Source organism: Entelurus aequoreus, linkage group LG05 (genome assembly GCF_033978785.1).
Source record: "Entelurus aequoreus isolate RoL-2023_Sb linkage group LG05, RoL_Eaeq_v1.1, whole genome shotgun sequence".
Classification (NCBI taxonomy): domain Eukaryota; kingdom Metazoa; phylum Chordata; class Actinopteri; order Syngnathiformes; family Syngnathidae; genus Entelurus; species Entelurus aequoreus.
Window position 1 is genome coordinate 11,442,721 of NC_084735.1, and position 26,843 is coordinate 11,469,563.

General features: G+C 34.2%; 1 protein-coding gene across 1 annotated transcript in view; it reads right to left on the minus strand.

The window, feature by feature from the left end:
• Positions 1-2,570: 2,570 nt before the first annotated feature.
• Positions 2,571-26,843, minus strand: part of rgs18 (regulator of G protein signaling 18) — a 49,782-nt gene continuing 25,509 nt past the window's right edge. The window contains exon 7 of the mRNA XM_062046127.1: positions 2,571-3,516. Coding sequence (XP_061902111.1) covers positions 3,259-3,516 — 258 coding nt within the window. The 3' untranslated portion in view covers positions 2,571-3,258. The remainder of the gene's footprint in view (positions 3,517-26,843) is intronic.

Sequence of the window (26,843 nt, forward strand, 5' to 3'; positions counted from 1 at the left end):
ATGTAACGGGAAAAAGGTGACATTTTAATAATAATAATGAATAATAACATACTTAGTCACTTATAACACAGATTTGTGTTTTAAAATAATTATAATATCGGGGTTTTGGCATTCTTTTTCAAATAAAAACGATCTAAAATACTACAAGCTCTCAAAATACAAGTAAAATGTACCTAAATATAAACAAAGTTTAGTTCATTGAAATAAAATAAAATATTACTAACTTATGAATTAATTTGACAACTATAATAAACATGAAAGGTGTAACTGAACATTTATATTTCTTTACAGGCATATTTTTAAACACCAACTTATGCAGTTAATATATTATCAATATATTTATTCTATTCTTACATGGGAAAAAAGACCAACAAAAAGAGTAAGAAATTGCAATGTAACGGGAAAAAGGTGACATTTTAATAATAATAATGAATAATAACATACTTAGTCACTTATAACACAAATTTGTGTTTTAAAATAATTATAATATCGGGGTTTTGGCATTCTTTTTCAAATAAAAACGATCTAAAATACTACAAGCTCTCAAAATACAAGTAAAATGTACCTAAATATAAACAAAGTTTAGTTCATTGAAATAAAATAAAATATTACTAACTTATGAATTAATTTGACAACTGTAATAAACATGAAAGGTGTAACTGAACATTTATATTTCTGTACAGGCATATTTTTAAACACCAATTTATGCAGTTAATATATTATCAATATATTTATTCTATTCTTACATGGGAAAAAAGACTAACAAAAAGAGTAAGAAATTGCAATGTAACGGGAAAAAGGTGACATTTTAATAATAATAATGAATAATAACATACTTAGTCACTTATAACACAAATTTGTGTTTTAAAATAATTATAATATCGGGGTTTTGGCATTCTTTTTCAAATAAAAACGATCTAAAATACTACAAGCTCTCAAAATACAAGTAAAATATACCTAAATATAAACAAAGTTTAGTTCATTGAAATAAAATAAAATATTACTAACTCATGAATTAATTTGACAACTATAATAAACATGAAAGGTGTAACTGAACATTTATATTTCTGTACAGGCATATTTTTAAACACCAATTTATGCAGTTAATATATTATCAATATATTTATTCTATTCTTACATGGGAAAAAAGACTAACAAAAAGAGTAAGAAATTGCAATGTAACGGGAAAAAGGTGACATTTTAATAATAATAATGAATAATAACATGCTTAGTCACTTATAACACAAATTTGTGTCTTAAAATAATTCTAATATCGTGGTTTTAGCATTCTTTTTCAAATAAAAACAATCTAAAATACTACAAGCTCTCAAAATACAAGTAAAATGTACCTAAATATAAACAAAGTTTAGTTCATTGAAATAAAATAAAATATTACTAACTTATGAATTAATTTGACAACTATAATAAACGTGAAAGGTGTAACTGAACATTTATATTTCTGTACAGGCATATTTTTAAACACCAACTTATGCAGTTAATATATTATCAATATATTTATTGTATTCTTACATGTGAAAAAAAGACTAACAAAAAGAGTAAGAAATTGCAATGTAACGGGAAAAAGGTGACATTTTAATAATAATAATGAATAATAACATACTTAGTCACTTATAACACAAATTTGTGTTTTAAAATAATTATAATATCGGGGTTTTGGCATTCTTTTTCAAATAAAAATGATCTAAAATACTACAAGCTCTCAAAATACAAGTAAAATGTACCTAAATATAAACAAAGTTTAGTTCATTAAAATAAAATAAAATATTACTAACTTATGAATTAATTTGACAACTATAATAAACATGAAATGTGTAACTGAACATTTATATTTCTGTACAGGCATATTTTTAAACACCAATTTATGCAGTTAATATATTATCAATATATTTATTCTATTCTTACATGGGAAAAAAGACCAACAAAAAGAGTAAGAAATTGGAATGTAACGGGAAAAAGGTGACATTTTAATAACAATAATGAATAATAACATACTTAGTCACTTATAACACAAATTTGTGTCTTAAAATAATTCTAATATCGGGGTTTTGGCATTCTTTTTCAAATAAAAACAATCTAAAATACTACAAGCTCTCAAAATACAAGTAAAATGTACCTAAATATAAACAAAGATTAGTTCATTGAAATAAAATAAAATATTACTAACTTATGAATTAATTTGACAACTATAATAAACATGAAAGGTGTAACTGAACATTTATGTTTCTGTACAGGCATATTTTTAAACACCAACTTATGCAGTTAATATATTATCAATATATTTATTCTATTCTTACATGGGAAAAAAGACCAACAAAAAGAGTAAGAAATTGGAATGTAACGGGAAAAAGGTGACATTCTAATAATAATAATGAATAATAACATACTTAGTCACTTATAACACAAATTTGTGTTTAAAATAATTATAATATCGGGGTTTTGGCATTCTTTTTCAAATAAAAACGATCTAAAATACTACAAGCTCTCAAAATACAAGTAAAATGTACCTAAATATAAACAAAGTTTAGTTCATTGAAATAAAATAAAATATTACTAACTTATGAATTAATTTGACAACTATAATAAACATGAAAGGTGTAACTGAACATTTGTATTTCTGTACAGGCATATTTTTAAACACCAACTTATGCAGTTAATATATTATCAATATATTTATTCTATTCTTACATGGGAAAAAAGACTAACAAAAAAGAGTAAGAAATTGCAATGTAACGGGAAAAAGGTGACATTTTAATAACAATAATGAATAATAACATACTTAGTCACTTATAACACAAATTTGTGTTTTAAAATAATTATAATATCGGGGTTTTGGCATTCTTTTTCAAATAAAAACGATGTAAAATATTCCTTTGTTAAATGTTTAACTGTTGGTTGTGGACTCTGCACATCAATCAATCAACCAATCAATCAATCAATCAATCAATGTTTACTTACACAGCCCTAAATCCCATCAGTCCGACTGAACAAATGGAGACTAATGAGTTGTGAGGTGGTTCACCACCTAGTGAGGACTTACAAACGCCAGCAGACAAAAGAATCTGACATATTTGCTAAATATCTCAGGCTGGATCGATGGCTCCTCGCCAGGCTGAATATTGTTTGCTCGTAAAATAAAAGTGATTCATTCCGCGGACACGTCGCCGTCTGAAACACAAATTCCACTGATTACCGCCAAAGTAATCATGGCTTTTACCAGCTCCGTGGGAGACGTGGTGGCTACCAGGGCGAAGGCTGGGTGGCGGCGGTGGCGCCTCGCTCGCTGAAGACGCAGGAGCGTGACCTTCTGCGGAACATGCCCGCCCCCGGACCCTTCTTCCTGGACAGACCTAAATACATGTCCGAGTGCAGGAATCTGGGGTAGGAGTCCTTCTTCATCAGGCTGTAGACTTTCAGCTGGGCCGCTTGGAAACAAGTCCTGGTGGGCTCTGCCAGCTCCTCCTGGATGGCCACCTTGGTCTTGTAGTCAATGTTGACCTGGGAACAAACATTAGACTAGATGAGGCCAAGGAATTAGACTTGGACTTAGACAAACTTGATTGTTCCACAGGGCAAATGGTTGTTGTGTGAACGCTCCGAAGCTGAAGTTGAAGTGAAATGCTGGCAGAATGTAGTATGAATGGAAGAATAGTTTCAATGTTAAAGAGTTTCAATTTCCAGGAAAAACGGAAATTTGGTTTGGAACTTGGGAAAGTGTTAGTTTGAATGTCCAGGATGAGTTGAAAGTGTTGATGTTGGAATGCTTTGAATAGCATGAAAAATGTGGGAATTGTGCAACTTGGAAAAATGTCCTATTCATTTTAATGGGAACTTCCTGGAAATTTGGGAATTTTGGGAAAAGCGGGATTAAAAAAAAAAAGATTAGGATCATTAAAGTCCTGAATGAGCTGAGTTGGTTGGTGTTGGAATTGTTTAAATGGGTCAAGAAATGTTAAAGTAGGAGCAGTTTTAAAGGAAAAATGGTATTAAGGGATTTCGGGAAAACCGGGAATTTTTCAAGTTTTTAAACCAACTTGTTTTTTTGTCCTGAGTAAGAGGAATGGTTTTTTTTTGACAGTGGAACGCTTGAAGTGGGCTGACAAATGTGAAAGGAGTCATCACACTGAAAAAGGTTAGAAAAAAACAGGAATTCCTGGAAATTTGTTGAACTTTGAAAAATGATAGTTTGAATGTCCAGGATGAGTGGAATGGTTTGAAAAGGTTGAAAAATGTGGGAATTGTGCAACTTGGAAAAATGTCCTATTCATTTTAATGGGAACTCCCTGGAAATTTGGGAATTGTGGGAAAAGCGGGATTCCAAAAAAATGATTAGGATCATTAATGTCCTGAATGAGCTGAGTTGGTTGGTGTTGGAATTGTTCAAATGGGTCAAGAAATGTTAAAGTAGTAGCAGTTTTAATAGAAAAATGGTATTACAGGATTTCGGGAAAAGCGGGAATTTTTCAGGTTTTTAAACCAACTTGTTTTTTTGTCCCGAGTAAGAGGAATGGTTTTTTTTTGACAGTGGAACGCTTGAAGTGGGCTGAAAAATGTGAAAGGAGTCATCACACTGAAAAAGGTTAGAAAAAAACAGGAATTCCTGGAAATTTGTTGAACTTTGAAAAATGATAGTTTGAATGTCCAGGATGAGTGGAATGGTTTGAAAAGGTTGAAAAATGTGGGAATTGTGCAACTTGGAAAAATGTCCTATTCATTTTAAAGGGAACTTCCTGGAAATTTGGGAATTTTGGAAAAGTGGGATTAAAAAAAAATGATTAGGATCATTAATGTCCTGAATGAGCTGAGTTGGTTGGTGTTGGAATTGTTCAAATGGGTCAAGAAATGTTAAAGTAGTAGCAGTTTTAATAGAAAAATGTTATTACAGGATTTCGGGAAAAGCGGGAATTTTTCAGGTTTTTAAACCAACTGAAAGGAGTCATCACACTGAAAAAGGTTAGAAAAAATAGGAATTCCTGGAAATTTGTTGAACTTTGAAAAATGATAGTTTGAATGTCCAGGATGAGTGGAATGGTTTGAAAAGGTTGAAAAAATGTGGGAATTGTGCAACTTGGAAATGTTAAAGTAGTAGCAGTTTTAATAGAAAAATGGTATTACAGGATTTCGGTAAAAGCGGGAATTTTTCAGGTTTTTAAACCAACTTGTTTTTTTGTCCCGAGTAAGAGGAATGTTTTTTTTTTTGACAGTGGAACGCTTGAAGTGGGCTGAAAAATGTGAAAGGAGTCATCACACTGAAAAAGGTTAGAAAAAAACAGGAATTCCTGGAAATTTGTTGAACTTTGAAAAATGATAGTTTGAATGTCCAGGATGAGTGGAATGGTTTGAAAAGGTTGAAAAATGTGGGAATTGTGCAACTTGGAAAAATGTCCTATTCATTTTAAAGGGAACTTCCTGGAAATTTGGGAATTTTGGAAAAGTGGGATTAAAAAAAAAAGATTAGGATCATTAATGTCCTGAATGAGCTGAGTTGGTTGGTGTTGGAATTGTTCAAATGGGTCAAGAAATGTTAAAGTAGTAGCAGTTTTAATAGAAAAATGGTATTACGGGATTTCGGGAAAAGCGGGAATTTTTCAAGTTTTTAAACCAACTTGTTTTTTTGTCCTGACTAAGAGGAATGTGTTTTTTTTGACAGTGGAACGCTTGAAAAGGGCTGAAAAATGTGAAAGGAGTCATCACACTGAAAAAGGTTAGAAAAAAACAGGAATTCCTGGAAATGTGTTGAACTTTGAAAAATGATAGTTTGAATGTCCAGGATGAGTGGAATGGTTTGAAAAGGTTGAAAAATGTGGGAATTGTGCAACTTGGAAAAATGTCCTATTAATTTTAATGGGAACTTCCTGGAAATTTGGGAATTTGGGGAAAAGCGGGATTCAAAAAAAATGATTAGGATCATTAATGTCCTGAATGAGCTGAGTTGGTTGGTGTTGGAATTGTTCAAATGGGTCAAGAAATGTTAAAGTAGTAGCAGTTTTAATAGAAAAATGGTATTACGGGATTTCGGGAAAAGCGGGAATTTTTCAAGTTTTTAAACCAACTTGTTTTTTTGTCCTGAGTAAGAGGAATAGTTTTTTTTGACAGTGGAACGCTTGAAGTGGGATGAAAAATGTGAAAGGAGTCATCACACTGAAAAAGGTTAGAAAAAAACAGGAATTCCTGGAAATGTGTTGAACTTTGAAAAATGATAGTTTGAATGTCCAGGATGAGTGGAATGGTTTGAAAAGGTTGAAAAATGTGGGAATTGTGCAACTTGGAAAAATGTCCTATTCATTTTAATGGGAACTTCCTGGAAATTTGGGAATTTTGGGAAAAGCGGGATTAAAAAAAAAATGATTAGGATCATTAATGTCCTTAATGAGCTGAGTTGGTTGGTGTTGGAATTGTTCAAATGGGTCAAGAAATGTTAAAGTAGTAGCAGTTTTAATAGAAAAATGGTATTACGGGATTTCGGGAAAAGCGGGAATTTTTCAAGTTTTTAAACCAACTTGTTTTTTTGTCCTGAGTAAGAGGAATAGTTTTTTTTGACAGTGGAACGCTTGAAGTGGGATGAAAAATGTGAAAGGAGTCATCACACTGAAAAAGGTTAGAAAAAAACAGGAATTCCTGGAAATGTGTTGAACTTTGAAAAATGATAGTTTGAATGTCCAGGATGAGTGGAATGGTTTGAAAAGGTTGAAAAATGTGGGAATTGTGCAACTTGGAAAAATGTCCTATTCATTTTAATGGGAACTTCCTGGAAATTTGGGAATTTTGGGAAAAGCGGGATTAAAAAAAAAAATATTAGGATCATTAATGTCCTGAATGAGCTGAGTTGGTTGGTGTTGGAATTGTTCAAATGGGTCAAGAAATGTTAAAGTAGTAGCAGTTTTAATAGAAAAATGGTATTACGGGATTTCGGGAAAAGCGGGAATTTTTCAAGTTTTTAAACCAACTTGTTTTTTTGTCCTGAGTAAGAGGAATGTTTTTTTTTTGACAGTGGAACGCTTGAAGTGGGCTGAAAAATGTGAAAGGAGTCATCACACTGAAAAAGGTTAGAAAAAAACAGGAATTCCTGGAAATTTGTTGAACTTTGAAAAATGATAGTTTGAATTTCCAGGATGAGTGGAATGGTTTGAAAAGGTTGAAAAATGTGGGGATTGTGCAACTTGGAAAAATGTCCTATTCATTTTAATGGGAACTCCCTGGAAATTTGGGAAATTTGGGAAAAGCGGGATTCCAAAAAAATGATTAGGATCATTAATGTCCTGAATGAGCTGAGTTGGTTGGTGTTGGAATTGTTCAAATGGGTCAAGAAATGTTAAAGTAGTAGCAGTTTTAATAGAAAAATGGTATTACGGGATTTCGGGAAAAGCGGGAATTTTTCAAGTTTTTAAACCAACTTGTTTTTTTGTCCTGACTAAGAGGAATGTTTTTTTTTTTGACAGTGGAACGCTTGAAGTGGGCTGAAAAATGTGAAAGGAGTCATCACACTGAAAAAGGTTAGAAAAAAACAGGAATTCCTGGAAATTTGTTGAACTTTGAAAAATGATAGTTTGAATGTCCAGGATGAGTGGAATGGTTTGAAAAGGTTGAAAAATGTGGGAATTGTGCAACTTGGAAAAATGTCCTATTCATTTTAAAGGGAATTTCCTGGAAATTTGGGAATTTTGGGAAAAGCGGGATTCAATAAAAATGATTAGGATCATTAATGTCCTGAATGAGCTGAGTTGGTTGGTGTTGGAATTGTTCAAATGGGTCAAGAAATCTTGAAGTAATAGCAGTTTTAATAGAAAAATGGTATTACGGGATTTCGGGAAAACCGGGAATTTTTCAAGTTTTTAAACCAACTTGTTTTTTTGTCCTGAGTAAGAGGAATGGTTTTTTTTTGACAGTGGAACGCTTGAAGTGGGATGAAAAATGTGAAAGGAGTCATCACACTGAAAAAGGTTAGAAAAAAACAGGAATTCCTGGAAATTTGTTGAACTTTGAAAAATGATAGTTTGAATGTCCAGGATGAGTGGAATGGTTTGAAAAGGTTGAAAAATGTGGGAATTGTGCAACTTGGAAAAATGTCCTATTCATTTTAAAGGGAATTTCCTGGAAATTTGGGAATTTTGGGAAAAGCGGGATTCCAAAAAAATGATTAGGATCATTAATGTCCTGAATGAGCTGAGTTGGTTGGTGTTGGAATTGTTCAAATGGGTCAAGAAATGTTAAAGTAGTAGCATTTTTAATAGAAAAATGGTATTACGGGATTTCGGGAAAAGCGGGAATTTTTCAAGTTTTTAAACCAACTTGTTTTTTTGTCCTGAGTAAGAGGAATGTTTTTTTTTGACAGTGGAACGCTTGAAGTGGGCTGAAAAATGTGAAAGGAGTCATCACAGTGAAAAAGGTTAGAAAAAAACAGGAATTCCTGGAAATTTGTTGAACTTTGAAAAATGATAGTTTGAATGTCCAGGAAGAGTGGAATGGTTTGAAAAGGTTGAAAAATGTGGGAATTGTGCAACTTGGAAAAATGTCCTATTCATTTTAAAGGGAACTTCCTGGAAATTTGGGAATTTTGGGAAAAGCGGGATTCAAAAAAAAAGATTAGGATCATTAATGTCCTGAATGAGCTGAGTTGGTTGGTGTTGGAATTGTTCAAATGGGTCAAGAAATGTTAAAGTAGTAGCAGTTTTAATAGAAAAATGGTATTACGGGATTTCGGGAAAAGCGGGAATTTTTCAAGTTTTTAAACCAACTTGTTTTTTTGTCCTGAATAAGAGGAATGTTTTTTTTTTTGACAGTGGAACGCTTGAAGTGGGCTGAAAAATGTGAAAGGAGTCATCATACTGAAAAAGGTTAGAAAAAAACAGGAATTCCTGGAAATTTGTTGAACTTTGAAAAATGATAGTTTGAATGTCCAGGATGAGTGGAATGGTTTGAAAAGGTTGAAAATGTGGGAATTGTGCAACTTGGAAAAATGTCCTATTCATTTTAATGGGAACTCCCTGGAAATTTGGGAAATTTGGGAAAAGCGGGATTCCAAAAAAATGATTAGGATCATTAATGTCCTGAATGAGCTGAGTTGGTTGGTGTTGGAATTGTTCAAATGGGTCAAGAAATGTTAAAGTAGTAGCAGTTTTAATAGAAAAATGGTATTACGGGATTTCGGGAAAAGCGGGAATTTTTCAAGTTTTTAAACCAACTTGTTTTTTTGTCCTGAGTAAGAGGAATGGTTTTTTTTTGACAGTGGAACGCTTGAAGTGGGATGAAAAATGTGAAAGGAGTCATCACACTGAAAAAGGTTAGAAAAAAACAGGAATTCCTGGAAATTTGTTGAACTTTGAAAAATGATAGTTTGAATGTCCAGGATGAGTGGAATGGTTTGAAAAGGTTGAAAAATGTGGGAATTGTGCAACTTGGAAAAATGTCCTATTCATTTTAAAGGGAACTTCCTGGAAATTTGGGAATTTTGGGAAAAGCGGGATTAAAAAAAAATGATTAGGATCATTAATGTCCTGAATGAGCTGAGTTGGTTGGTGTTGGAATTGTTCAAATGGGTCAAGAAATGTTAAAGTAGTAGCAGTTTTAATTGAAAAATGGTATTACGGGATTTCGGGAAAAGCGGGAATTTTTCAAGTTTTTAAACCAACTTGTTTTTTTGTCCTGAGTAAGAGGAATGTTTTTTTTTTGACAGTGGAACGCTTGAAGTGGGCTGAAAAATGTGAAAGGAGTCATCACACTGAAAAAGGTTAGAAAAAAACAGGAATTCCTGGAAATTTGTTGAACTTTGAAAAATGATAGTTTGAATGTCTAGGATGAGTGGAATGGTTTGAACAGGTTGAAAAATGTGGGAATTGTGCAACTTGGAAAAATGTCCTATTCATTTTAATGGGAACTTCCTGGAAATTTGGGAATTTTGGGAAAAGCGGGATTCCAAAAAAATGATTAGGATCATTAATGTCCTGAATGAGCTGAGTTGGTTGGTGTTGGAATTGTTCAAATGGGTCAAGAAATGTTAAAGTAGTAGCAGTTTTAATAGAAAAATGGTATTACGGGATTTCGGGAAAAGCGGGAATTTTTCAAGTTTTTAAACCAACTTGTTTTTTTGTCCTGAGTAAGAGGAATGTTTTTTTTTTTGACAGTGGAACGCTTGAAGTGGGCTGAAAAATGTGAAAGGAGTCATCATACTGAAAAAGGTTAGAAAAAAACAGGAATTCCTGGAAATTTGTTGAACTTTGAAAAATGATAGTTTGAATGTCCAGGATGAGTGGAATGGTTTGAAAAGGTTGAAAAATGTGGGAATTGTGCAACTTGGAAAAATGTCCTATTCATTTTAATGGGAACTTCCTGGAAATTTGGGAATTTTGGGAAAAGCGGGATTAAAAAAAAAAATATTAGGATCATTAATGTCCTGAATGAGCTGAGTTGGTTGGTGTTGGAATTGTTCAAATGGGTCAAGAAATGTTAAAGTAGTAGCAGTTTTAATAGAAAAATGGTATTACGGGATTTCGGGAAAAGCGGGAATTTTTCAAGTTTTTAAACCAACTTGTTTTTTTGTCCTGAGTAAGAGGAATGTTTTTTTTTTGACAGTGGAACGCTTGAAGTGGGCTGAAAAATGTGAAAGGAGTCATCACACTGAAAAAGGTTAGAAAAAAACAGGAATTCCTGGAAATTTGTTGAACTTTGAAAAATGATAGTTTGAATTTCCAGGATGAGTGGAATGGTTTGAAAAGGTTGAAAAATGTGGGGATTGTGCAACTTGGAAAAATGTCCTATTCATTTTAATGGGAACTCCCTGGAAATTTGGGAAACTTGGGAAAAGCGGGATTCCAAAAAAATGATTAGGATCATTAATGTCCTGAATGAGCTGAGTTGGTTGGTGTTGGAATTGTTCAAATGGGTCAAGAAATGTTAAAGTAGTAGCAGTTTTAATAGAAAAATGGTATTACGGGATTTCGGGAAAAGCGGGAATTTTTCAAGTTTTTAAACCAACTTGTTTTTTTGTCCTGACTAAGAGGAATGTTTTTTTTTTTGACAGTGGAACGCTTGAAGTGGGCTGAAAAATGTGAAAGGAGTCATCACACTGAAAAAGGTTAGAAAAAAACAGGAATTCCTGGAAATTTGTTGAACTTTGAAAAATGATAGTTTGAATGTCCAGGATGAGTGGAATGGTTTGAAAAGGTTGAAAAATGTGGGAATTGTGCAACTTGGAAAAATGTCCTATTCATTTTAAAGGGAATTTCCTGGAAATTTGGGAATTTTGGGAAAAGCGGGATTCAATAAAAATGATTAGGATCATTAATGTCCTGAATGAGCTGAGTTGGTTGGTGTTGGAATTGTTCAAATGGGTCAAGAAATCTTGAAGTAATAGCAGTTTTAATAGAAAAATGGTATTACGGGATTTCGGGAAAACCGGGAATTTTTCAAGTTTTTAAACCAACTTGTTTTTTTGTCCTGAGTAAGAGGAATGTTTTTTTTTTGACAGTGGAACGCTTGAAGTGGGCTGAAAAATGTGAAAGGAGTCATCACACTGAAAAAGGTTAGAAAAAAACAGGAATTCCTGGAAATTTGTTGAACTTTGAAAAATGATAGTTTGAATGTCCAGGATGAGTGGAATGGTTTGAAAAGGTTGAAAAATGTGGGAATTGTGCAACTTGGAAAAATGTCCTATTCATTTTAAAGGGAATTTCCTGGAAATTTGGGAATTTTGGGAAAAGCGGGATTCCAAAAAAATGATTAGGATCATTAATGTCCTGAATGAGCTGAGTTGGTTGGTGTTGGAATTGTTCAAATGGGTCAAGAAATGTTAAAGTAGTAGCATTTTTAATAGAAAAATGGTATTACGGGATTTCGGGAAAAGCGGGAATTTTTCAAGTTTTTAAACCAACTTGTTTTTTTGTCCTGAGTAAGAGGAATGTTTTTTTTTGACAGTGGAACGCTTGAAGTGGGCTGAAAAATGTGAAAGGAGTCATCACAGTGAAAAAGGTTAGAAAAAAACAGGAATTCCTGGAAATTTGTTGAACTTTGAAAAATGATAGTTTGAATGTCCAGGAAGAGTGGAATGGTTTGAAAAGGTTGAAAAATGTGGGAATTGTGCAACTTGGAAAAATGTCCTATTCATTTTAAAGGGAACTTCCTGGAAATTTGGGAATTTTGGGAAAAGCGGGATTCAAAAAAAAAGATTAGGATCATTAATGTCCTGAATGAGCTGAGTTGGTTGGTGTTGGAATTGTTCAAATGGGTCAAGAAATGTTAAAGTAGTAGCAGTTTTAATAGAAAAATGGTATTACGGGATTTCGGGAAAAGCGGGAATTTTTCAAGTTTTTAAACCAACTTGTTTTTTTGTCCTGAGTAAGAGGAATGGTTTTTTTTTTGACAGTGGAACGCTTGAAGTGGGATGAAAAATGTGAAAGGAGTCATCACACTGAAAAAGGTTAGAAAAAAACAGGAATTCCTGGAAATTTGTTGAACTTTGAAAAATGATAGTTTGAATGTCCAGGATGAGTGGAATGGTTTGAAAAGGTTGAAAAATGTGGGAATTGTGCAACTTGGAAAAATGTCCTATTCATTTTAAAGGGAACTTCCTGGAAATTTGGGAATTTTGGGAAAAGCGGGATTAAAAAAAAATGATTAGGATCATTAATGTCCTGAATGAGCTGAGTTGGTTGGTGTTGGAATTGTTCAAATGGGTCAAGAAATGTTAAAGTAGTAGCAGTTTTAATTGAAAAATGGTATTACGGGATTTCGGGAAAAGCGGGAATTTTTCAAGTTTTTAAACCAACTTGTTTTTTTGTCCTGAGTAAGAGGAATGTTTTTTTTTTGACAGTGGAACGCTTGAAGTGGGCTGAAAAATGTGAAAGGAGTCATCACACTGAAAAAGGTTAGAAAAAAACAGGAATTCCTGGAAATTTGTTGAACTTTGAAAAATGATAGTTTGAATGTCTAGGATGAGTGGAATGGTTTGAACAGGTTGAAAAATGTGGGAATTGTGCAACTTGGAAAAATGTCCTATTCATTTTAATGGGAACTTCCTGGAAATTTGGGAATTTTGGGAAAAGCGGGATTCCAAAAAAATGATTAGGATCATTAATGTCCTGAATGAGCTGAGTTGGTTGGTGTTGGAATTGTTCAAATGGGTCAAGAAATGTTAAAGTAGTAGCAGTTTTAATAGAAAAATGGTATTACGGGATTTCGGGAAAAGCGGGAATTTTTCAAGTTTTTAAACCAACTTGTTTTTTTGTCCTGAGTAAGAGGAATGTGTTTTTTTTTGACAGTGGAACGCTTGAAGTGGGCTGAAAAATGTGAAAGGAGTCATCACACTGAAAAAGGTTAGAAAAAAACAGGAATTCCTGGAAATTTGTTGAACTTTGAAAAATGATAGTTTGAATGTCCAGGATGAGTGGAATGGTTTGAAAAGGTTGAAAAATGTGGGAATTGTGCAACTTGGAAAAATGTCCTATTCATTTTAAAGGGAACTTCCTGGAAATTTGGGAATTTTGGGAAAAGCGGGATTAAAAAAGAATGATTGCGATCATTTATGTCCTGAATGAGCTGAGTTGGTTGGTGTTGGAATTGTTCAAATGGGTCAAGAAATGTTAAAGTAGTAGCAGTTTTAATAGAAAAATGGTATTACAGGATTTCGGGAAAAGCGGGAATTTTTCAAGTTTTCAAACCATTTTGTTTTTTTGTCCCGAGTAAGAGGAATGTTTTTTTTTTGACAGTGGAATGCTTGAAGTGGGCTGAAAAATGTGAAAGGAGTCATCACACTGAAAAAGGTTAGAAAAAAACAGGAATTCCTGGAAATTTGTTGAACTTTGAAAAATGATAGTTTGAATGTCCAGGATGAGTGGAATGGTTTGAAAAGGTTGAAACATGTGGGAATTGTGCAACTTGGAAAAATGTCCTATTCATTTTAAAGGGAACTTCCTGGAAATTTGGGAATTCTGGGAAAAGCGGGATTCAAAAAAAATGATTGGGATCATTAAAGTCCTGAATGAGCTGAGTTGGTTGGTGTTGGAATTGTTCAAATGGGTCAAGAAATGTTAAAGTAGTAGCAGTTTTAATTGAAAAATGGTATTACAGGATTTCGGGAAAACCGGGAATTTTTCAAGTTTTTAAACCAACTTGTTTTTTTGTCCTGACTAAGAGGAATGGTTTTTTTTTGACAGTGGAACGCTTGAAGTGGGCTGACAAATGTGAAAGGAGTCATCACACTGAAAAAGGTTAGAAAAAAACAGGAATTCCTGGAAATTTGTTGAACTTTGAAAAATGATAGTTTGAATGTCCAGGATGAGTGGAATGGTTTGAAAAGGTTGAAAAATGTGGGAATTGTGCAACTTGGAAAAATGTCCTTTTCATTTTAATGGGAACTTCCTGGAAATTTGGGAATTTTGGGAAAAGCGGGATTAAAAGGATCATTAAAGTCCTGAATGAGCTGAGTTGGTTGGTGTTGGAATTGTTCAAATGGGTCAAGAAATGTTAAAGTAGTAGCAGTTTTAATAGAAAAATTGTATTACGGGATTTCGGGAAAAGCGGGAATTTTTCAAGTTTTTAAACCAACTTGTTTTTTTGTCCTGAGTAAGAGGAATGGTTTTTTTTTTGACAGTGGAACGCTTGAAGTGGGCTGAAAAATGTGAAAGGGGTCATCACACTGAAAAAGGTTAGAAAAAATAGGAATTCCTGGAAATTTGTTGAACTTTGAAAAATGATAGTTTGAATGTCCAGGATGAGTGGAATGGTTTGAAAAGGTTGAAAAATGTGGGAATTGTGCAACTTTGAAAAACTTCCTATTCATTTTAAAGGGAACTTCCTGGAAATTTGGGAATTTTGGGAAAAGCGGGATTAAAAAAAAATGATTGGGATCATTAAAGTCCTGAATGAGCTGAGTTGGTTGGTGTTGGAATTGTTCAAATGGGTCAAGAAATGTTAAAGTAGTAGCTGTTTTAATAGAAAAATGGTAAAATGGTATTACGGGATTTCGGGAAAAGCGGGAATTTTTCAAGTTTTTAAACCAACTTGTTTTTTTGTCCTGAATAAGAGGAATGGTTTTTTTTTGACAGTGAAACGCTTGAAGTGGGCTGAAAAATGTGAAAGGAGTCATCACACTGAAAAAGGTTAGAAAAAATAGGAATTCCTGGAAATTTGTTGAACTTTGAAAAATGATAGTTTGAATGTCCAGGATGAGTGGAATGGTTTGAAAAGGTTGAAAAATGTGGGAATTGTGCAACTTGGAAAAATGTCCTATTCATTTTAAAGGGAACTTCCTGGAAATTTGGGAATTTGGGGAAAAGCGGGATTCAAAAAAAATGATTGGGATCATTAAAGTCCTGAATGAGCTGAGTTGGTTGGTGTTGGAATTGTTCAAATGGGTCAAGAAATGTTAAAGTAGTAGCAGTTTTAATAGAAAAATGGTATTACGGGATTTCGGGAAAAGCGGGAATTTTTCAAGTTTTTAAACCAACTTGTTTTTTTGTCCTGAGTAAGAGGAATGTTTTTTTTGACAGTGGAACGCTTGAAGTTGGCTGAAAAATGTGAAAGGAGTCATCGCACTGAAAAAGGTTAGAAAAAAACAGGAATTCCTGGAAATTTGTTGAACTTTGAAAAATGATAGTTTGAATGTCCAGGATGAGTAGAATGGTTTGAACAGGTTGAAAAATGTGGGAATTGTGCAACTTGGAAAAATGTCCCATTCATTTGAATGGGAACTTCCTGGAAATTTGGGGGAAAGCTGATTGTAAAAAATGATTATTAGCAAGAATGTCCTGAATGAGCTGAGTTGGTTGCTGTTGGAATTGTTTAACTCGGTCAAGAAATGTTGAAGTAGAAACAGTATTTTAATAGAAAAATGGTATTACAGAATTTCGGGAAAACCGGGAATTTTTCTAATTCTTAAACCAACTTGTTTTTTTGTCCTTATAAGAGGAATTTTTAGACAGTGGAACGCTTGAAGAGGGTTGAAAAATGTGGGAGGAGTCATCGCACTGAAAAAGGTTGGAAATAAGTTTAGAAAAAAACAGGAATTCCTGGAAATTTGTTGAACTTTGAAAAATGATAGTTTGAATGTCCAGGATGAGTGGAATGGTTTGAAAAGGATGAAAAATGTGGGAATTGTGCAACTTTGAAAAATGTCCTATTCATTTTAATGGGAACTTCCTGGAAATTTTGGGAAAAGTGGGATTTTAAAAAAAAAAGATTAGTAGCAAGAATGTCCTGAATGAGCTGAGTTGGTTGCTGTTGGAATTGTTTAAATCGCTCAAAAAATGTTAAAGTAGAAACAGTATTTTAATAGAAAAATGGTATTACAGAATTTCGGGAAAACCGGGAATTTTTCTAATCCTTAAACCAACTTGGTTTTTTTGTCCTGACTAAGAGGAATGTTTAGACAGTGGAACGCTTGAAGTGGGTTGAAAATGTGAAAGGAGTCATCACACTGAAAAAGGTTGGAAATAAGGTTAGAAAAAAACAGGAATTCCTGGAAATTTGTTGAACTTTGAAAAATGATAGTTTGAATGTCCAGGATGAGTGGAATGGTTTGAAAAGGTTGAAAAATGTGGGAATTGTGCTACTTGGAAAAAATGTCCCTTTCATTTCAATGGGAACTTCCTGGAAATTTTGGGAAAAGTGGGATTGAAAAAAAAAGATTAGTAGCATGAATGTCCTGAATGAGCTGAGTTGGTTGCTGTTGGAATTGTTTAACTCGGTCAAGAAATGTTGAAGTAGAAACAGTATTTTAATAGAAAAATGGTATTACAGAATTTCGGGAAAACCGGGAATTTTTCTAATCCTTAAACCAACTTGGTTTTTTTGTCCTGACTAAGAGGAATGTTCAGACAGTGGAACGCTTGAAGAGGGTTGAAAATGTGAAAGGAGTCATCACACTGAAAAAGGTTAGAAAAAAACAGGAATTCCTGGAAATTTGTTGAACTTTGAAAAATGATAGTTTGAATGTCCAGGATGAGTGGAATGGTTTGAAAATGTTGAAAAATGTGGGAATTGTGCAACTTGGAAAAATGTCCGATTCATTTTAATGGGAACTTCCTGGAAATTTGGGAATTTTGGGAAAAGCGGAATTCCAAAAAAATGATTAGGATCATTAATGTCCTGAATGAGCTGAGTTGGTTGGTGTTGGAATTGTTCAAATGGGTCAAGAAATGTTAAAGTAGTAGCAGTTTTAATAGAAAAATTGTATTACGGGATTTCGGGAAAAGCGGGAATTTTTCAAGTTTTTAAACCAACTTGTTTTTTTGTCCTGAGTAAGAGGAATGTTTTTTTTTTTGACAGTGGAACGCTTGAAGTGGGCTGAAAAATGGGAAAGGAGTCATCACACTGAAAAAGGTTAGAAAAAAACAGGAATTCCTGGAAATTTGTTGAACTTTGAAAAATGACAGTTTTCAATGTCCAGGATGAGTGGAATGGTTTAAACAGGTTGAAAAATGTGGGAATTGTGCAACTTGGAAAAATGTCCCATTCATTTGAATGGGAACTTCCTGGAAATTTTGGGGAAAGCTGATTGTAAAAAATGATTATTAGCAAGAAAGTCCTGAATGAGTTGAGTTGGTTGCTGTTGGAATTGTTTAACTCGGTCAAGAAATGTTGAAGTAGAAACAGTATTTTAATAGAAAAATGGTATTACAGAATTTCGGGAAAACCGGGAATTTTTCTAATTCTTAAACCAACTTGTTTTTTTTGTCCTTATAAGAGGAATTTTTAGACAGTGGAACGCTTGAAGAGGGTTGAAAAATGTGTGAGGAGTCATCGCACTGAAAAAGGTTGGAAATAAGTTTAGAAAAAAACAGGAATTCCTGGAAATTTGTTGAACTTTGAAAAATGATAGTTTGAATGTCCAGGATGAGTAGAATGGTTTGAACAGGTTGAAAAATGTGGGAATTGTGCAACTTGGAAAAATGTCCCATTCATTTGAATGGGAACTTCCTGGAAATTTGGGGGAAAGCTGATTGTAAAAAATGATTATTAGCAAGAATGTCCTGAATGAGCTGAGTTGGTTGCTGTTGGAATTGTTTAACTCGGTCAAGAAATGTTGAAGTAGAAACAGTATTTTAATAGAAAAATGGTATTACAGAATTTCGGGAAAACCGGGAATTTTTCTAATTCTTAAACCAACTTGTTTTTTTGTCCTTATAAGAGGAATTTTTAGACAGTGGAACGCTTGAAGAGGGTTGAAAAATGTGGGAGGAGTCATCGCACTGAAAAAGGTTGGAAATAAGTTTAGAAAAAAACAGGAATTCCTGGAAATTTGTTGAACTTTGAAAAATGATAGTTTGAATGTCCAGGATGAGTGGAATGGTTTGAAAAGGATGAAAAATGTGGGAATTGTGCAACTTTGAAAAATGTCCTATTCATTTTAATGGGAACTTCCTGGAAATTTTGGGAAAAGTGGGATTTTAAAAAAAAAAGATTAGTAGCAAGAATGTCCTGAATGAGCTGAGTTGGTTGCTGTTGGAATTGTTTAAATCGCTCAAAAAATGTTAAAGTAGAAACAGTATTTTAATAGAAAAATGGTATTACAGAATTTCGGGAAAACCGGGAATTTTTCTAATCCTTAAACCAACTTGGTTTTTTTGTCCTGACTAAGAGGAATGTTTAGACAGTGGAACGCTTGAAGTGGGTTGAAAATGTGAAAGGAGTCATCACACTGAAAAAGGTTGGAAATAAGGTTAGAAAAAAACAGGAATTCCTGGAAATTTGTTGAACTTTGAAAAATGATAGTTTGAATGTCCAGGATGAGTGGAATGGTTTGAAAAGGTTGAAAAATGTGGGAATTGTGCTACTTGGAAAAAATGTCCCTTTCATTTCAATGGGAACTTCCTGGAAATTTTGGGAAAAGTGGGATTGAAAAAAAAAGATTAGTAGCATGAATGTCCTGAATGAGCTGAGTTGGTTGCTGTTGGAATTGTTTAACTCGGTCAAGAAATGTTGAAGTAGAAACAGTATTTTAATAGAAAAATGGTATTACAGAATTTCGGGAAAACCGGGAATTTTTCTAATCCTTAAACCAACTTGGTTTTTTTGTCCTGACTAAGAGGAATGTTCAGACAGTGGAACGCTTGAAGAGGGTTGAAAATGTGAAAGGAGTCATCACACTGAAAAAGGTTAGAAAAAAACAGGAATTCCTGGAAATGTGTTGAACTTTGAAAAATGATAGTTTGAATGTCCAGGATGAGTGGAATGGTTTGAAAATGTTGAAAAATGTGGGAATTGTGCAACTTGGAAAAATGTCCGATTCATTTTAATGGGAACTTCCTGGAAATTTGGGAATTTTGGGAAAAGCGGAATTCCAAAAAAATGATTAGGATCATTAATGTCCTGAATGAGCTGAGTTGGTTGGTGTTGGAATTGTTCAAATGGGTCAAGAAATGTTAAAGTAGTAGCAGTTTTAATAGAAAAATGGTATTACGGGATTTCGGGAAAAGCGGGAATTTTTCAAGTTTTTAAACCAACTTGTTTTTTTGTCCTGAGTAAGAGGAATGTTTTTTTTTTTGACAGTGGAACGCTTGAAGTGGGCTGAAAAATGGGAAAGGAGTCATCACACTGAAAAAGGTTAGAAAAAAACAGGAATTCCTGGAAATTTGTTGAACTTTGAAAAATGACAGTTTTCAATGTCCAGGATGAGTGGAATGGTTTAAACAGGTTGAAAAATGTGGGAATTGTGCAACTTGGAAAAATGTCCCATTCATTTGAATGGGAACTTCCTGGAAATTTTGGGGAAAGCTGATTGTAAAAAATGATTATTAGCAAGAAAGTCCTGAATGAGTTGAGTTGGTTGCTGTTGGAATTGTTTAACTCGGTCAAGAAATGTTGAAGTAGAAACAGTATTTTAATAGAAAAATGGTATTACAGAATTTCGGGAAAACCGGGAATTTTTCTAATTCTTAAACCAACTTGTTTTTTTTGTCCTTATAAGAGGAATTTTTAGACAGTGGAACGCTTGAAGAGGGTTGAAAAATGTGTGAGGAGTCATCGCACTGAAAAAGGTTGGAAATAAGTTTAGAAAAAAACAGGAATTCCTGGAAATTTGTTGAACTTTGAAAAATGATAGTTTGAATGTCCAGGATGAGTGGAATGGTTTGAAAAGGATGAAAAATGTGGGAATTGTGCAACTTTGAAAAATGTCCTATTCATTTTAATGGGAACTTCCTGGAAATTTTGGGAAAAGTGGGATTGTAAAAAAAAAAGATTGGTAGCAAGAATGTCCTGAATGAGCTGAGTTGGTTGCTGTTGGAATTGTTTAAATCGCTCAAAAAATGTTAAAGTAGAAACAGTATTTTAATAGAAAAATTGTATTACAGAATTTCGGGAAAACCGGGAATTTTTCTAATCCTTAAACCAACTTGGTTTTTTTGTCCTGACTAAGAGGAATGTTTAGACAGTGGAACGCTTGAAGTGGGTTGAAAATGTGAAAGGAGTCATCACACTGAAAAAGGTTAGAAAAAATAGGAATTCCTGGAAATTTGTTGAACTTTGAAAAATGATAGTTTGAATGTCCAGGATGAGTGGAATGGTTTGAAAAGGTTGAAAAATGTGGGAATTGTGCAACTTGGAAAAATGTCCTATTCATTTGAATGGGAACTTCCTGGAAATTTTGTGGAAAGCTGATTGTAAAAAATTATTAGCAAGAATGTCCTGAATGAGCTGAGTTGGTTGCTGTTGGAATTGTTTAACTCGGTCAAGAAATGTTGAAGTAGAAACAGTATTTTAATAGAAAAATGGTATTACAGAATTTTGGGAAAACCGGGAATTTTTCTAATCCTTAAACCAACTTGTTTTTTTTGTCCTGACTAAGAGGAATGTTCAGACAGTGGAACGCTTGAAGAGGGTTGAAAATGTGAAAGGAGTCATCGCACTGAAAAAGGTTGGAAATAAGGTTAGAAAAAAACAGGAATTCCTGGAAATTTGTTGAACTTTGAAAAATGATAGTTTGAATGTCCAGGATGAGTTTGAAAAGGATGAAAAATGTGGGAATTGTGCAACTTTGAAAAAGGTCCTATTCATTTTAATGGGAACTTCCTGGAAATTTTATGAAAAGTGGGATTGAAAAAAAAAAAAGATTAGTAGCAAGAATGTCCTGAATGAAAAGGTTGGAAATAAGGTTAGAAAAAAACAGGAATTCCTGGAATTTTGTTGAACTTTGAAAAATGATATTCAAGAAAAGTTGAAGTAGAAACAGTTTTTTCATTGAAAAATGGTATTTACAGAATTTCAGGAAAACCGGGAATTTTTCCAGTTCTTAAAACAATTTGTTTTTTTGTCCTGACTAAGAGGAATGTTGTGACAGTGGACATTCGATCAACCAATTTTCCAAGTACAAAAAATTCCAGGAATTCTCAGTTTTCCGAACCCTATTTTCACCCTTTTTTCTGTACTCCTTCCACATTTTTCAACCGGTCTACCGTCCAAATATTCCTCTTAATCAGGACAAAAAACTAAGTTGTTTTTTTTAACTGGAAAAATTCCCCCTTTTCCCAAATTTTCCAGGAATTCCATAATACCATTTCTCAATTCAAAATGTTACTACTTCAACATTTCTCGCCCGTTTTGAAAAATTCCAACACCAACTCATTTTTAACATTTACATTTTTTAGCATTTTCCCAAAAATTCCCACTTTTCCAGAAATTCCCAAATCTCCATGAAATTCCCATTGAAATGAATGGGACATTTTTCAAAGTTCTACAACTCTCACATTTTTCATCCGATTCAAACCGTTCCAACTTCAAAATATTCAGCTTTTCCAGGATACGTGTGATCCCTTTCAACAATCATCCCAAAAATTCCCCGGATTTCCTAGAATTCCCAGTTTTTAGGGATATTTTCCCCATTCAAAATTAATTATCCATTTTTTAAACATCCACCATTTCCACATTTTCAATTGATTAATTTCCATATTCCACTTGTCCTGGACATTCAAACTGTCGTTTTTCCAAGTAAAAAAAAATTCCAGTAATTCCCAGTTTTCCGTACCCTATTTTCACCCTTTTTTCTGTACTCCTTGCACATTTTTCAACCGGTCTACCGTCCAAATATTCTTCTCAATCAGGACAAAAAACTAAGTTGTTTTTTTGAACTGGAAAAATTCCCCCTTTTCCCAAATTTTCCAGGAATTCCATAATACCATTTCTCAATTCAAAATGTTACTACTTCAACATTTCTCGCCCGTTTTGAAAAATTCCAACACCAACTCATTTTGAACATTCACATATTTTTTTTTAGCATTTTCCCAAAAATTCCTGCTTTTCCAGAAATTCCCAAATTTCCATGAAATTCCCATTGAAATGAATGGGACATTTTTCAAAGTTCTACAACTCTCACATTTTTCATCCGATTCAAACCGTTCCAACTTCAAAATATTCAGCTTTTCCAGGATACGTGTGCTCCCTTTCAACAATCATCCCAAAAATTCCCCGTATTTCCTAGAATTTCCAGTTTTTAGGTACATTTTCCCCATTCAAAATGAATGATCCATTTTTTATACATCCACCATTTCCACATTTTAAATTGATTCATTTCCATATATTTCACTATTCCTGGACATTCAGACTGTCGTTTTTCCAAGTTAAAAAAAAATCCAGGAATCCCCAGTTTTCCAAACCCTATTTTCACCCTTTTTTCTGTACTCCTTGCACATTTTTCAACCGTTCCACCGTCAAAACATTCCTCTTAATCAGAACAAAAAACTAAGTTGAACTGGAAAAATTCCCGGTTTTCCCAAATTTCCAGGAATCTTATAATGCCATTTCACAATTCAAAATGTTACTACTTCGACATTTCTCGCCCGTTTTGAAAAATTCCAACACCAACTCGACTGTAATTTATGCGATTGTTTCCTCTTTAAACATTCTACTTAGGTCTTATCCCGGGTTTTCACCAAGTCATTTCTCAGGTCATAAAACCACGACTGAGGTGGTCCAACTAGCCTCAACACAGTCCATTTCTTTCAAATCTAATTTCAAATGTATTTTAGTAGATTGACTAGAAGGCGAGTGTTGTCAACAAGCACGCTATTGTCAACATTGTCACTTCTCTGCTGCTACTTGCAGTCATTTTCCTCCAACGTGCCATCTTGTAAGTCTAAAATGGAGAAGAAGGCTGCAGCAGAACAGGTGTGTAGTAGTTCTTAGTTCTGCCTCCAACACCGCAAATGTTCCTCTAACTGTTGTTAAAGTGAACTTTTGTAATAAATAAACATGAAGGTGTGAGTTGGCAGCATTCTCTTGGCGCGTTAGGAGCTGTAATTAATTAGCATCTAGGGCTAAAATACACGTATTTTATACTGCTTATCATTGGGAAGATAAGACGCTTTAATTTTCCGCATTCTGGTTTTGTCAACAGAATAAAAAATTAAAAAATCTATTGAAAAAAATGACAAATACTGATAATAACAGTCAGGAAGTTGTTCTAAAAGCTGTCTGTGGAAAAGTCCCTTTTGGAAGTTTGAAATGATACAAAAAAGTCCAGAAGAGACTTTTGATGACGGTGGATCAGAAGGTTGGGGGTTCAAATCCCCGCAGGGGCGTCTTTGTCACTGCAGATATGAATCAGGACTGCTCATGGGGATCAAAGAAAGGAAATCAGCACAAATTGTCAATTTTTCTAGTGAAGGTTATTCAAGTGTTTTATTCATTGTCCTCCTGAGTTCCTGTTCAATTAAATGTCTTATTTTTTAAAATTTAATTACATTTTTCACTATCAAATGGTGCAAGTCAAGTTAATGTTTGTATAGTTCAAATAAGAATTTGAGTTTGTTTTGAATTTTAGGCAAATTGATGCATTTGAAATATTTTCTGTTACCGACCAAAAATAAATAAATGAAAATACAGGTATTATTTGTTGTAAATGGATCTAGGTTTCTTTCTTTTTTAATTTTTTTTTTTATGTTAATAAGGATGAAATGTTATGCAGAGGTGTACTTACAACACTTTTATAGACAAATATAAGCGAAAATAAATGCAGCGTCTGCGTTAACGGTAGACGGTGGTTGAAGGTGGAATGGTTCGAATTGGTTGAAAAATGTGGGAATGGTGGATGTTTGAAAACTGGATAATTCATTTTGAATGGGGAAAATGTCCCTAAAAACTGGGAATTCTAGGAAATCTGGGGAACTTTTGGGATGATTGTTGAAAGGGAGCACACGTATCCTGGACAGGCTGAATATTTTGAAGTTGAAAAATCTGATGAAAAATGTGGGAGTTGTCCCGTTCATTTCAATGGGAATTTCATGGAAATTTGAGGATTTCGGGAAAAGCCGGATGTTTTTTTGAAAATGCTAAAAAATGTGAATGTTCTAAATGAGTTGGTGTTGGAATTTTGCAAAACGGGCGAGAAATGTTGAAATAGTAACATTTTGAATTGAGAAATGGTATTATGGGATTCCTGGAAAATTTGGGAAAACAGGGAATTTTTCCAGTTCAACTTAGTTTTTTGTCCTGATTAAGAGGAATGTTTTGAAGGTGGAACGGTTGAAAAATGTGCAAGGAGTACAGAAAAAAGGGTGAAAATAGGGTTTGGAAAACTGGGAATTCCTGGAATTTTTTTTAAACTTGGAAAAATTACAGTTTGAATTTTCAGGACGAGTGGAATATGGAAATTAATCAATTGAAAATGTGGAAATGGTGGATGTTTGAAAAATGGATAATTCATTTTGAATGGGGAAAATGTCCCTAAAAACTGGGAATTCTAGGAAATCTGGGGAATTTTTGGGATGATTGTTGAAAGGGAGCACACGTATCCTGGACAGGCTGAATATTTTGAAGTTGAAAAATCTGATGAAAAATGTGGGAGTTGTCCCGTTCATTTCAATGGGAATTTCATGGAAATTTGAGGATTTCGGGAAAAGCCGGATGTTTTTTTGAAAATGCTAAAAAATGTGAATGTTCTAAATAAGTTGGTGTTGGAATTTTGCAAAACGGGCGAGAAATGTTGAAATAGTAACATTTTGAATTGAGAAATGGTATTATGGGATTCCTGGAAAATTTGGGAAAACAGGGAATTTTTCCAGTTCAATTTAGGTTTTTTTGTCCTGATTAAGAGGAATGTTTGGACGGTGGAACGGTTGAAAAATGTGGAAAGAATACAGAAAAAAGGGTGAAAATATAATTTTGGAAAACTGGTAATTGCTGGAAAATGTTTCAACTTGGAAAAACAACAGTTTGAATGTCCAGGACGAGTGGAATATGGAAATTAATTAATTGAAAATGTGGAATTGGTGGATGTTTGAAAAATGGATAATTCATTTTGGAATGGGGAAAATGTCCCTAAAAACTGGGAATTCTAGGAAATCTGGGAATTTTTATTTATTTATAATTGTTGAAAAGGAGCACACAATTGGCTAAATATTTTTAAGTTGATGTTTGAAAAATGGCCAATTCAATTTGAATGAAAAAAATGTCCCTGAAAAACATGGAATTCTGGGAAATCTGGGAATTTGTCCAGGGAAAGCAGAGGAATGCCAAATAGGTTGAACGCTTTGAATCACAAATGTGAAAGGTAGAGCGCGCCAAAATCTGAAGAAGAAGAAGAAGAAGAAGCAGAAGAAGAAGCAGAAGAAGAAGCAGAAGAAGAAGAAGAAGAACAAGAACAACAACAAGAACAAGCAGAAGAAGAAGAAGAAGAAGAACAAAAAGATGATGAAGATGAAGAAGAAGAAGACGAGGAAGAAGATGAAAGAAGGAAAATAAGAAGAAGAAGAAGAAGAAGAAGAAGAAGACGAGGATAAGAAGAAGAAGAAGAAGACGGTAAGAAGAAGAAGAAGAAAAAGGAGAAGAAGAAGAAGAAGAAGAAGAAGAAGAAGAAGACGAGGAGAAGAAGAAGAAGAAGAAGAAAAAGAAGAACAAAACAAATAATGCACCAGTGAAAAGTACTAATTGTACCAAGTAAAAGTACATCTGAAGGAACATCTGAAGGAACATCTAAAGGAACATCTGAAGGAACATATAAAGGAACATCTAAAGGAACATCTTCCAAAAACACAACCTTTGGTTCCAGGTGAGTGAGCCACTAGAAAGTGTGCTTAAAGCCCCTTTGGTTCCAGGTGAGTGAGCCACTAGAAAGTGTGCTTAAAGCCCCTTTGGTTCCAGGTGAGTGAGCCACTAGAAAGTGTGCTTAAAGCCCCTTTGGTTCCAAGTGAGTGAGCCACTAGAAAGTGTGCTTAAAGCCCCTTTGGTTCTAGGTGAGTGACCCACTAGAAAGTGTGCTTAAAGCCCCTTTGGTTCCAGGTGAGTGAGCCACTAGAAAGTGTGCTTAAAGCCCCTTTGGTTCTAAGTGAGTGACCCACTAGAAAGTGTGCTTAAAGCCCCATTGGTTCCAGGTGAGTGACCCACTAGAAAGTGTGCTTAAAGCCCCTTTGGTTCCAGGTGAGTGAGCCACTAGAAAGTGTGCTTAAAGCCCCTTTGGTTCCAGGTGAGTGACCCACTAGAAAGTGTGCTTAAAGCCCCTTTGGTTCTAGGTGAGTGACCCACTAGAAAGTGTGCTTAAAGCCCCTTTGGTTCTAGGTGAGTGAGCCACTAGAAAGTGTGCTTAAAGCCCCTTTGGTTCCAGGTGAGTGAGCCACTAGAAAGTGTGCTTAAAGCCCCTTTGGTTCTAGGTGAGTGAGCCACTAGAAAGTGTGCTTAAAGCCCCTTTGGTTCTAGGTGAGTGAGCCACTAGAAAGTGTGCTTAAAGCCCCTTTGGTTCCAAGTGAGTGACCCACTAGAAAGTGTGCTTAAAGCCCCTTTGGTTCCAGGTGAGTGAGCCACTAGAAAGTGTGCTTAAAGCCCCTTTGGTTCTAGGTGAGTGAGCCACTAGAAAGTGTGCTTAAAGCCCCTTTGGTTCTAGGTGAGTGAGCCACTAGAAAGTG